General features: G+C 47.0%; 1 protein-coding gene across 1 annotated transcript in view; it reads left to right on the top strand.

Annotated features, from left to right (window-relative positions):
- DNTT (DNA nucleotidylexotransferase) overlaps positions 1–13,521 on the top strand; it is a 293,652-nt gene that overhangs the window by 103,010 nt on the left and 177,121 nt on the right. Inside the window, exon 7 of the mRNA XM_083149314.1 lies at positions 7,879–8,011. Within this exon, the coding sequence (XP_083005440.1) occupies positions 7,879–8,011 (133 nt within the window). The remainder of the gene's footprint in view (positions 1–7,878; positions 8,012–13,521) is intronic.

Here is a 13,521-nt window from a genome sequence, read left to right as displayed (position 1 = left end):
GATGCACCTGCATTTTTGCCGCCACTTCCTGTTACCTCCCCCAAACGATCCCTTCCTGTCAATCACTTTGCAATTAAATCCTTGCTGCAAACGGCATCAATGCTTGGTTGCCCCACTTAAGGGGCCAAGAGAACACCTGCACACTAAATATATGATATTTGATGTTGTAATCTTCAAAAGATTACATGGAAGGCCCCAGATATTAACACTATTGATGGGGGGGTGCTGTTCCCAACAGTCATGAGTTGAACATATTATGTAAAGAAGAGAAAAAGGGGACTGTTATTTAGGCCGCACACTTAGCAAAATAAAACTTAACTTTTAATACGATTTATTCAAATTCCCTTCTAGTATGGGAGTTTGAATAAATCGTATTAAAAGTTAAGCTTCATTTGCAAACGGCATCACAAAGGTCAATTAGCGAACGTGCAGTGCAATTGCAGCGCATGCATTCTGCTGACAATCGCTCAGCTGCGTGAGCAACAGCATTGCCTACCAATCAGATTCAGGCCTTCTAATCCTTAGCTGTCATGTGTTGTGCTCACGCTACTGCAATAACAAGGTTGTGTTGCAAAAGCAAACTCCTTCTGTAATGTACACAACCATGCTGCACTGCAGGTGGGTCGGATGTAACACGTGCAGAGAGAGTTAGATTTGGGTGATTTTGTTTCTGTGCAGGGTAAATACTGACTGCTTTATATTTACACTGCAATTTAGATTTTAGTTTGAACACAACCCACCCAAAATGTAACTCTCTCTGCACATGTTACATCTGTCCCACATGCAGCGCAGCATAGTTTTGCCCATTAGAACGAGATTTTGCTTTTGTTAACGGACCTGAATTGGCCCAAAGTAATAATATTATCTGACTCTATTAATGGTAAACACCATTCGTGGAAGAGGAGCGAGGAGAGCTTAATATTAAGGGGAATTAGCATTGAGGACTGCAAGGCGCCGGCTTCCATCTGCAATATTTCCCCAGCACCACGCGACCACCAGCATTCCAGATTGTTCACTGCGCCCTATAGATGTTGGGCTGCCATAATAAGAGGTGAGGTGTTCTCCTGCATATTGCAACCGAACAATGGCGCCCATTGAATTGCCACCTAAGAGGCAGACAATGCTTTGTATTGTCTGAGAAGAGCAACTCGTATGTGCTTTATTAACACATAATGGGAACTGTGAACATCTTTCAGTAGAGTCAAAGTGCAGTTCTGAGTAGTCCTCCTGCGTCTGAAGCTCAGAAGCCTCACAGTAGATGTCTAGACATTTCAGGGCAGGGAGACCTCTTGTGCGCTCCCTAATAGCTGAACTGAATGCCAGGGCTGCAGTCAACAGAAAATTTGCAGGTAAACGGCAACTTTAAGAAGCAATTATTGGATTAGAAGCCATTACTGGATTACTAACATAACATTTGGGACCTCGGGGTTGAACATTACAGGCAACATCACTCCATCGATTAACTGTTGTTAAGGGAACATTTCTACAGTGGGCTGTAACAAGTGCTTAGTATAGGCTTGAGAACTGTATGAGTTCAGTTGGCAAGACATACACACTGACCAGTACAGTGGCGGAACTCCCGGAGGCAATGGAGTCATCTGCCGCCGGGCGCCAGCCTTAAAGGGGGCACTGGCTCCATTGCCTTCCGATGTTCCGCTCATTAGGCCTGTGAAGTGGTTGGCCCGGCCATAGTACTGGGCAGCAGACGGCAGTGGCCGTCCGAGACCCCCTCCCCCCTGCCTCTCCTCCGGTAGTACTGTCCAGCAGCAGAAGCACAAGCACTTTCTTATATGCGGTGCGCTGCGGAGGTCAGAAGGAGGAAGTGGGGCTGCGATGGGCGCCAGCAGCAGCACTCTGCGCCAGGAGGAATCAGGACATGTCAGAAGGAGGAAGAGGGGCTGTGGAGGAAGTGTGGCTGCGGACAGGGGTGTCGGAATGGGTGTTGTAACTGCTGCAGCCTGTCATACTGTATGACACTGCAGGCAGCAGCAGCGCTGGCAGCACTATCTCCTGTGAGTGTGTAAGGAGGCTCCCCATTTAGTTCCCTCTCCTCCGCGCTGCCTAGCATATTACAGACAGGCAGATATTACAGACAGGCACTAGGCAGCGTCTCCGTTCCGTGGTCCCTCCTCCTCCCTCCCATCAGTGTAAACAGAATGCCACCTGACCTCTCCGGCTCCTGAACAGGAAGTCACATGGTCAGGTGTGCAATGGAGGAGCCCAGCAGACTCACTCAGAGCAACAGCCACAGCACAGGAGCACACCACAGACTCGATCAACAGGGGCTCAGGCAAGTCGTGCTGAAGATGGAGAGGGGGGCAGTAATGTTTGCTGGGCGGGGTGTGTGTGTGTGTCATTAATGTTTTGCTGGAGGTGGCAGCAGGGGGGGGGGGGGGGGTGTCAGTAATGTTTAATGGGAGGGGGAGTTTTAGTAAATGATGTTTGGTGGGGGGTTGTCACTAATGTTTTGCTAGGGGTGTCAGTAGATGTTTGCTGAGAGGGGGTTGTCATTAATGTTTTGCTAGGGGTGTCAGTAATTTTTGCTGGGAGGGGGGGTGTCAGTAATGTTTACTGGTTGTCTGTGTTTTGCTGTGTGTGTGTTTAAATATGGGTCACTAAGCGTTGTGTAATGTAAACATGGGACACTACATGCTGTGTAATATTAATATGGGTCACTATGTGCTGTATAATGTGACTATGGGTCACTATGCTCTGCATAATGCGAGTATGGGTAACTACGCGCTGTGTAATGTGACTTTGGGTCACTATGGGCTATGTCATGTGATTGGGACACTATGTGCTGTATCATGTGACTGGGACACTGCGCTGTGTAATGCGAGTATGGGTAACTATGCACTGCGTAATGTGAATATAGGTCAATACACGCTTTGTGATATGACTGGGCCACTACGTGCTATGTAATGTGAATATTGGGCAGTACGGATGGTGTAATGGTTAGCATTACTGCCGCACAGCGCTGAGGTCATGGGTTAATTTCCCACCATGGCCCTAACTGCGTGGAGTTTGTATATTCTCCCAGTACTTGCGTGGGTTTCCACCGGGTACTCCGGTTTTCTCCCAAAGTCCAAAAATATACTGGTAGGTTAATTGGCTCCCAACAAAATGAACCCTAGAATGTCTGTGTGTGCGTGTACATGTGGTAGGGAATATAGATTGTAAGATCCGCTGGGGCAGGAACTGATGTGACTGTTCAAATATTCTCTGTAAAGTGCTGCGGAATATGTGTGCGCTAATTAATAATCAATTAAATATGGGTCACAGCGTGTAGTAACCCATAATTATATTACACAGCATGTAGTGGCCTTTATTTACATTAAACAGCACATAGGGACCCATATTCATATTACCCATATTCATATTTCATGCTCCTGGAATTCCTGTCTCCAGGATAATGGTGCCCACACTGTTTGAGGACAACTCTATTGCGCATGCATGAATCACCAGAAAGTTGCCACAGCGGACATTTTCCCGGTGATCTTGACCGCTGTGATGCTGCACCGAGGGAGAGGTGAGTAGAATGAAATAGGTACACAGTGTAAAGTTTGTGGGGCCTACCCCCACCAGGCAGAATGGTGCTTTGAGCGTGGCCAGTGGAGAGATTATGGGACTGGACTTCGAGTATTTGGCGCCAAGCAAGCAGGTAACTGCTGCCCCCTGCCCCATGAAAGCCCACCTTACGAATCTGTTTGCAGGGGCTGTGAATGAATGTGTACAGCTACACATCCATTCGCATTTGGCCATCTAGAGGAAAAATCATTTGATTTTTCACTCTCCTTCGGATGATTTTTTTCCTCTGGTCCCTGGTCATCGCAGCCGCCATGTAGCCCAGGACTTACTCAGCGGCTGCGAGCAAAATAGCCGCTTCTGGTCGGGCACCAACGCCATTCGCCCACCGCTAGCATTCAGAAAGAAACTCTCCTGAATTTTCCTGGACACTCCCAGCATTTTGTTGGGCACTCCCTTCATTTTTGTGGGTACATCAATGAAATGTCTGGGATCCACCCTCAAACACCCAATCCCTATCACGCTGCGAGCAGCTTGCAAATAGAAATATTTGCCTATGATATTCACAGCCGGGCCAGTGCGCATGTGAATTCGGACCTGGTCGAATGGGCCCTATGTGTCTGCACTGACTGTGTCTCAGTACTTAGTGAGTTATATTTCCAATACGGTATCTGTTCAGCAGACAAAACCTATGCTCCAGGGGGATAGAAGGTGTGGGTAATGGGCAGGAGCAGGGCTCAACGTGCTGCAGACTTTGGCCACTGAGCTGGAGGCAGTGAAGAGCAGTGAAAAGGAATCTAAAAAGATCCCTTTACCGCACTAGTATATATATAAAATGTGGGTGTGTATGTATATATATGTGGGTGTGTATGTGTGTGTGTGTGTGTGTGTGTGTATATATATATATATATATATATATACACACGCAGTACATAGTGGCGTAACTACTGGAGCCAACGGAAGCATTGGCCACCAGGTGTTAGCCCTTAGGGGCATAATAGAGGAGTGGACACTTGGCCACAGAAGATGCATTGCTGAATTAGGAGACACATTAGTGACCGGCTCCTGGGACACTTCTGTAACCACTGCAGCAGCGGCAGAAGTTACACAATCCATCTATAAGCGCTATTTAACTTCTGTAGTGAGCGGTAGTGCACCTGCTGCTGCTGCAGTTGTCCCGGAAGAGTTCCAGAAGCCAGTCACTTGTGAGTCTACTAATAACTGCAGCTTCGCTTGTCCTGTCTCTGCCGGGTATCCACTTGTGCTGGGCCCGGCTCTCAGTGCCAATGCTGGATCCCCGCCAGGCATCTATGTGTGGTATACATTATGCCTAGCTCTTCTTCTTCTGCCGCTGTGGGATCTCAGCTGGGCAACCACATGGGGTGTCTTGGCATTTCTCCCTGCCAAGGCTGGATCCCCGCCACACACCACACACACCACCACTTGAACCCTGCGCCCATTAAAGTAAGTACTGTAGCCTATCAATTACGTGCTGTCATTGTCACCGTCCATGTCCATGCTGTCTCTCTCCCCCGCCCGCACCCCTGCTGTCACTCTCCCCATCCATGTCCCAGTTGTCACTCTCCAGGCTTACATCCCTGCTGTCACTCTTTCTGTACATGTCCCTCCTTTCAATTTCCCTGTCCCTCTTCCTGTCCCTCAGTCAGTATTACACACACACATGCTATATGTAGTATCTGGGAGCCACCAGGGCTGTCTGCATTATCTGGGGGTCACCAATGCTCAGTGTGTGTGTGTGTGTGTGGGGGGGGGGGGGGGGGGGGGCACTACCACCTATGTTGCCTCCGGGCACCTGGAATGAACTTACGCCACTGGACCAGTATGCGTGAATTGCACAGCATTAACCGACTCTTAACCCTTTGAGTGCCAACGATGCTGTGAGCGATCCTCAAAATATCAGTTAAAAATACCAGCGTCGCAAAATCTAAGAACCACTGAGATTCAATCAGATATCTCTCCTCTATTGCATCCTAGAAAATGATAGACAGATTCTAATTGGTTGCTATGGGCAACATCACCTCTATTCATTTTTAGAAGCTTTAGTAAATTTACCAAAAAGAGTAAGAACTTTTGGCTACACCAAGAATAGTCGCCTTTCCCAAAAGGAATCCAGCACGGCACCGCCGCACGCATTCCCGTAAAGGAGGTGTAACCATGTGGACAAGGGGATGTGGCTTTACATGAATGACCGCAGTCACAAGGCCACTCCTCTGTTTCACCACTGTGGGTGCATGGCCAGCACTATGTGGGCTCCCCTGTTTCACTGAATAGACAGTGTGCGAATTGAGCAGCAAATAACAGGGGGACTTAAAAACAAAAAGCGTCCTGTGTCCTGCCCAGAGCCGACAGTGTCCCACGGTGGAGGGGGCAGCTGGAAGCCCTCACCTACTGCTGCCCTGCCCAGCATCCATTCCCGCAGACAGAGGAGCTTGGGGCATGACCAGCACCTCACACAGGGCGTGGCCTCGCGGGAGTTACACAGCTTGCAGGCCACGCACCCTGGCCACTAGGCCATGCCCCCACATTTCAGGCGTGTGCCTCTGGCATGCGTGGGGGGCCTACTACCCATCTTCATAAAGTTGGGAGGTATGCATTAACAAGTCCATGGGGGCAACGTGACTTTAATAGAAGAAAATGAGACACTGGTCATGGTTGGCTTAGAATTTTAATGCTAGGTATACACCAGACTGATGAGTATACAGCGCATACACATTTGCTGATGCATTCAGCAGCATGGCATCACTAATGGTGCCTGATAATGAACATTGCAGCAGTGTAACCATGGGTACAAACTGAATGATACGGCCAATATATTGTTCTGATTCATCCATAAATTACATATCAGACAAGGGTAATTTCAGTGTGTTTCTTGTTTCCACTCAGCGGTGGTCGGATTGACTTCTGCGGCTAGGCACGATGCAATGAACCAGGGTAATCGCTGGGTTTTGCTCCAGGAACTGTGCGGTGGTGAGGCAGGGTGATAGGCAGGTACAATGCTTCGGTGTGCGTCACAGAGTTAGGCCCAATTCGAGCAGCAGGCGTTCGGTTCACGGGAAATCCAAACCAAAACCAGTTCAGGATCTACCAAGGAGATACAATCTGAACAAATGGCTTGATTCTGGTTGGCCAGAGAGGCTGCCCAGCCGAATGCCTGCCCACCCCACTGCCGTTTCTCCTTGGAACCATGTGAGGGGATGGGTTCTGAATTTGGATTTTAATACTGAAGACTTCAGGTTTTGATTGGAAAAGCAATGATAAAATTAGAACCAAAACTAAAACATGATTCTCTGCCAACATCTCTCGTTAATCCAATGGCCTCACCAGGGGCCTTATTTTAGTTCACTCTTTCTGACAAAATTCTTCTTAGATGGGCAAAACCATGTGCACTGCAGGTGGGGCAGATGTAACTTGTGCAGATATAATTAGATTTGAGTGGGGTTTTACTTCAAAGTGAGATCTATATTGCAGTGTAAAAATAAAGCAGCCAGTATTTTCCCTTCACAGAAACAAAATAACTCACCCAAATCTAATTCTCTCTGCACATTTTACATCTGACCCCCCTACAGTGCACATGGTTTTGTCCATCTAAGAAGGATTTTGTCAGAAAGAGTGAACCAAAATAAGGCCCGGAGAGGTGTAGAGCCCGGATATTCTGCTACCTGCTGCCTTAATACTAGCATTTGATGGACAATGGGGCAGATGTAGTAAGCCTGGAGAAGAGATAAAGTGGAGATAAAGTGAAAGGAGATAAAGCACTAGCCACTGAGCTGTTGTGTTTGAAATTGACAGTTGGGAGCTGATTGGCTGGTGCGTTATCTCCTTTTACCTTATCTCCACTTTATCTCCAGTTATCTCTTCCCCAGGCTTAATACATGTGCCCCCATATTGCTATGATGCACAATGGATGGGGTTCCTATTGACCCCCCATACTACATTACCCTTATCATTACTTGAAATTTACATGGTGTGCTTTACGTAATAGTTCTAATGAATTTAAGTTTACAACTTATCAGTTAATAAATCACCTACTCTGATGGCTGAACTAAAAACCAGTTTAGACATAATTAATTTGACGTTTGTCACAATTTGTTAATCCAACCCAATATCGCTGGGATAGTTAGTACACCTCTAGTAATGCCTTCCTCACCCATTACAGTCTGGTCATTGGAAATAATGGCACTTTTGAAAACTTCTTAAAACATTTGCTTCATTTGTTGAAATTGCTAAAAACAGATTTTATATTACGCTCCAGAATGTTTATAATTGTACACTGGGACGATTTGAACCTGTGCCTTGCACACTCTTACTGCTATGTGTATTATTGCCTTACAGGATTACTGTACTATGAGGACATAGCTGACCGTGTATCAAAGATGGAAGCAGATGCTATTGAGGACCTTGTAAAGAATATTATTTGGGGATTCGTACCAGATGCTGTTGTGACCGTCACCGGGGGCTTCAGAAGGTACTTTTATATACTGAGAAGATTTGCTTTGCAATCCAAACACAGATATTTCTCGATACTGGCAGCAATATTTTCATTTTCTGTATGCGCTGCAGATGAGCAGATGTTTCATAGCAATATCCAACATTTGTTGAATGTCATTCTACAATACATAACGCCATGTTTGCCTGTTTACAAGCCCTGAATACAGTGTTTGCTTGTTCCATCTGAAAGATCATTAGCCGTAAAAGTCAATTTTCCCTAAGGTGCCTCATAGATAAACAAAAAGATCTGATTCCAAAAGTATCTCAACATTTGTAAAGTCCATTACATAGTTGGGCAACGTGCCCATGCGTTGCCCCCCGAAACATACCTTATCTAAGGGGCAGCCAAGTAAGCACAGTGGTGGGTAATGTGGATGGGCGTGGCTTTCCACATGAGGTGGGGGCGTGCCATATTTAAAAAAGGATCTGGGTGTGGCTGTGTGTTAATGTCATAGCCAAAACCACCACTGTGCAATGCCAAGATTACCGGCATTGGGGCAGATGTATTAAGCCTGGAGAAGAGATAAAGTAAAAGGTGACAAAACACCAGCCAATCAATTCTCAACTGTCATTTTCAAACACAGCTGATTGGCTGGTGCTTTATCTCCTTTCACTTTGACTCCGCTTTATCTCTTCTCCAGGCTTAATACATATGCCCCATTGTATGGAAGGGGGCATGGCTACAATGGGGCAAATCAGTAACTATGGGTGTGTGCGACCCCAGGAGTCTCCTGGTTTTTGGGAGCCTTCCATGCTGTGCCAGGGGAGCGGGCAAGTATTGTGTGACACGCACATGCACGCGCACACTCACACACACATATAATGATCGAAGTGGAAGTTTATATGGATGCTGAATGGACATGCATGGGTTAATACAGTGAACTAAACTTTCTGGTGCTTTTTAGAACAATACATGGTGGTAGTGTGGTAAATATTTATAAAACATGTAAAAATAATGATATGTGATTACTATTCCTCAATAGCAATAACACTAATTTATTTATTAGTAAAGAGACTTTGTTTTGCTTTCCAACAGATGTGTGTACATAATTCAGCAGCTTATCATCCCTGTTCTCTTGTTAAGGAGATGTGTTAGCAGACATTCGATGCAATTGGTTTATATTTATCACCCGTGGACGACATGGGGCCTGATTCACAAATGTGATTAGGAATGCCGACATTGTGATTGTTGTCCCCGTCCACAAAAAAAGTGTTGTTTTTTTCCCATCTGTATTCTTTACTACGAATATTGAGTGTTACTAATAATAATAAAAAAAAAAAAGTTCCTAAATCTCTTGAAGCACTTTTCAAATGACTTACTGGCATCTGAAAGCGTCTGCATGCTTGAAGGTAAATGTGAATCTCTGCCTGTGTCCTGAGGTGGTTGCATCTATGCTGTGAAAGCAGCTGTCATTATAATCACAGTCCATTTGTAGCTGCCCCTTACCAGGTGCAAGATATCTTTCCCTTGTGGATCCCTCAGGGGTCCGGATCTGGTCCCTGAGGGACTGCTAGAAGGAGGACTACTAGAAGGGGGAGAGGCTAAATGATGTGTCATTAAGCCCCACCTTCTCCTTGCGGATTAAAAATTCCCTTTTAAATCTCCTCATCTCGCCCTTTCAGCAGACCGGATGCTGGAGATCTGCCCACTGTTGTGACTATTCTGTTGGTGTGAAGGAGTGCCTGAAAAATTCCATCGGCACTTGCAGGAGGGTATGTGTACTGGGGTCTATCTGAATAAAGGAAATGATTCAGAGATGGTTGGAGGGAGCATCACTGCTACCAGGGGCGTAACTATAGCACCGCAGCCCCCATGACCGCGGGGGGGCGCTATGCATGTGCGGGCGCCGGGGGCTGCAGTGCTATAGTTACGTTACACCCCGCCGCCCGCCGCACCATCCCCAGTCTTTACCTGTGCAGGTGGGGGGGACGCTGCGAGGCGGCAGGGGGGACGGACGCTGCGGGAGACACAGCTGCGGCAATTACTTACAGCTGAGCCGGGCAGGGGGAGCCGGGAGCTGTCTGTACTGAAGAAGAAAAAAAAAGCCCATACAATGAATGGGCAGCCTGTGATTGGCTGCTGAGCGCTCTCTCAGCCAATTGCTGACTGGCTGAGAGAGCGCTCAGCCAATCACAGGCTGCCGATTCATTGTATGGGCTTTTTTTTTTCCTTCCGTACTGACAGTGACAGCTCCCGGCTCCCCCTGCCCGGCTCAGCTGTAAGTAATTGCCGCCTCTGTGTCCCCCTGCCACCTCGCAGCGTCCCCCCCACCTGCATTGACGGCTACCTGGGGGAGCGGCAGGCGGCGCAGATGGAGACCGGGGGCGCGGCGGGAGAATATAAAGAAATCTTATTCAAAAGACCGGGCGGCCGCTGATTTGCTGAGAGCTCAGCCAATCAGCGGCCGCCCGGTCTTTTGAATAGGATTTCTTCCTATTCTCTCGCCCTGCCCCCGGTCTCCATCTGCGCCGCCTGCGGTCCTCGCCTGCCGCTCCCCCAGGTACCCACTTATATATCGGATCTGAATCTAGACTGCGGGGGTTGGTGCGGCGGGCGGCGGGTGAGTGGCTGGGCGCCCTCCCTTTAACGGCGGGGGGGCGCCCAAAATGTAGTTACGCCACTGACTGCTACTTACATGGAAGCAGCAGCAATGCTCAGATACTGAATGCTAATGCAGCAGGAGGTGTCTGGTGTAAGTCATCCAGTGCTGCGTACGAAGTGTGCAGATCTTGGCAAGTCAGATTCTACTTACAGTAGTCCTCTCTGAATGGAGGTGAGACACAGCTTGCCACACATTCTCACTCACAGACACACAGACTTTGGCTAGGAAGTGCACATTTTAATTTATTTATTAGATCTGTATTTGCTGTACTGTGTAGTACTTTTAACTTTCATTTTACAGCACCAGATTCATTAAGTAAATATTTATTTATTATTTATTAACAGTTTCTTATATAGCGCAGACATATTCCGCAGCGCTTTACAGAGTATTGTTGAACATTCACATCAGTCCCTGCCCCAGTGGAGTTTACAATCTATATTCCCTACCACATGTACACGCACACAGACATTCTAGGGTTAATTTTGTTGGGTGCCAATTGGCCTACCAGTATATTTTTGGATTGTGGGAGGAAACCGGAGTACCCGGAGGAAACCCACGCAAGTACGGGGAGAATATACAAACTCCGCACAATTAGAGCCATGGTGGGAATCAAACCCATGACCTCAGCACTGTGAGGCAGCAATGCTAACCATTACACCGTAAATATCCAGTGAGCTGGGCTCCATCTGGCTCTATCTCCCACTTGCTTTACTTCCTGGTGTATCACACCTCTATTACACCAGTGACCACTAACAGCCATTTATTACATCACTGTCTGGTATCAAACGGTCCCCCCTGTCTGGTTTAATGTACAAACTTGTGTGTGTGGTGTTGAATACATTGAGACTTGACGCTGTGGAGATAATCATTTTAGCGGCTTTATCGGACTAGTGGGTCCGGAGGCATATGTAATCTTATCGGTGTTCAGCAAGATAAATAGAAAAATAAGTGAAAATAAGCACCTGTGAGATTAATGTATGAAATTCATAATACATTACTAGAATCATTTGACATGTAAATAAAACGAACAGATACTACACTTAGGCCCTTATTCAGATCTGAGCGCAGTACAAATTTGTTTGGAAAATGGGCAAAACCATGTGCACTGCAGGTGGGGCAGATGTAACATGTGCAGAGAGAGTTAAATTTGGGTGGGGTGTGTTGAAACTGAAATCTAAATTGCAGTGTAAAAATAATGCAGCCAGTATTTACCCTGCACAGAAACAAAATAACTCACACAAATCTTACTCTCTCTGCACATGTTACATCTGCCCCACCTGCAGTGCACATGGTTTTGCCCATTTTCCAAACAAATTTGTACTGCGATCAGATCTGAATAAAGGCCTTAGTACACTCAAACCGCAAAAAAAGTGAGGCGCACAAAATAACTGGATCTTTTTTTTAATTGATCACCGCTCTCATTAGTGAGTCACTTTGCCCATCTCTAGTCAGATGGCAAGCAGGAGGAGAAGCTGTCAGATATGTGGCGTGGCTAAACAAGGAAGTAGCTGGACTAGTCCATCTCTCTGGACTGAAGCCTTTGATGTGAGGGGAGCACACATCGCCTATCTGCATGTAATTATCCGTGCTGGCAGAGGTTCCCCCTGGTGCAGATGCCCTAGCCCCTGGCTGCCTCAGCTCACACTGTCACAGGCAGACATCCATCTGTGAGCCTGAGGAGGATGCTGCAGCCACAGTCACCAGTCAGTGCACCCCTCTGTCAGTGGTACAGCCTACCTCCCGCCCCTGAGAGTGCAGGTTACTCAAGTTCTGCTGCCCTGGCTTTGCCTGTAAGCCAGGGTTGAATTCACCAGCTGCTGCCACCTTATCAGTCAGCTCAACGACTCTCAGGCTGCTGACTGACTGGGAAGTCCGGGATTCTGCCCACTGCAGGCCCCGTCCCATAGCTCTGACAGCTGGCTGCCCTGCTCGACCGCACATCTCTGTGCATTCTCATCTTCAGTTGTCTGGCCAGCTCAGTGTGCGGTGAGGGTCCTCAGGTGGCCGCAGCAGATACTGTGGGCCTATTTTGACTGAGGGGCCTGGAGCTGCAGCTCCACCCAGCCCATTGTTAATTCAGCCCTGACTGCGAGTAGATAGCCGACACACAGGCAGATAGAAAACCTGGCAAGACAAGAGTGGGTTTGCTATTTGCACAGGACCCTCAAAAATATTGAGGAAAATGGGTGGACCCCTAGTATGCGTATGTACACAAAAAATGTGTTTATTGCGGGGGGTGTGCTACCACTGGACACAAAAAATATGGACAAATAGCAAGAGAGAACAGTATGTCCTGGTGTGGTGCACCTAAATAAACTTAACGAATAAAATTTAGCTTTTATTGGTATCTCTTAAAGGCGAAATATAAAAACACACAGACAAAACAACATGTATGTGGATGTGTTTAAAAAACGGTGGCTCTCTGACTCCACGTCCGTTTTGACTAGAGGTAGATATTGGTATCCCCACAGGTATGATATGCTGACACTTTTATTACTAATAACATGTAAATACAATGTAATAGTGTCAATATAGCTCAAAGCCCCTTCATGCAGGTGCGCACATACTAACACCAGTGCGGTGATCAATATAAATGAACACAGTATGGATGGTGACCACAGATAATATTAATAATCACTCTATTTGTAATAGACTACCACTGTGTCACATGAGACACCGCTACTGTATAGTGAGGAGACTTCTATAGATTTCACAGGGCTTGGGTATCAATCAGTGTTGATGATGTTTCCCATGTGTCAACATGGGTGTCGACCGATTGTGATGCAACATCGAGTTACTCAAACCTCTATTGTATAGGCTAGAATTGCCTTTATTATGAGGGAGCCTCTATGTTGAAAATATGTCTGTCTGCCGTAATAGGTAG

The sequence above is a fragment of the Crinia signifera genome, chromosome 6 (assembly GCF_055691185.1).
Source record: "Crinia signifera chromosome 6, ASM5569118v1, whole genome shotgun sequence".
In the NCBI taxonomy this organism is placed as follows: Eukaryota; Metazoa; Chordata; class Amphibia; order Anura; family Myobatrachidae; genus Crinia; species Crinia signifera.
Note: the sequence above shows the minus strand (reverse complement) of the source record. Positions and strands in the feature narration are given on the sequence as shown.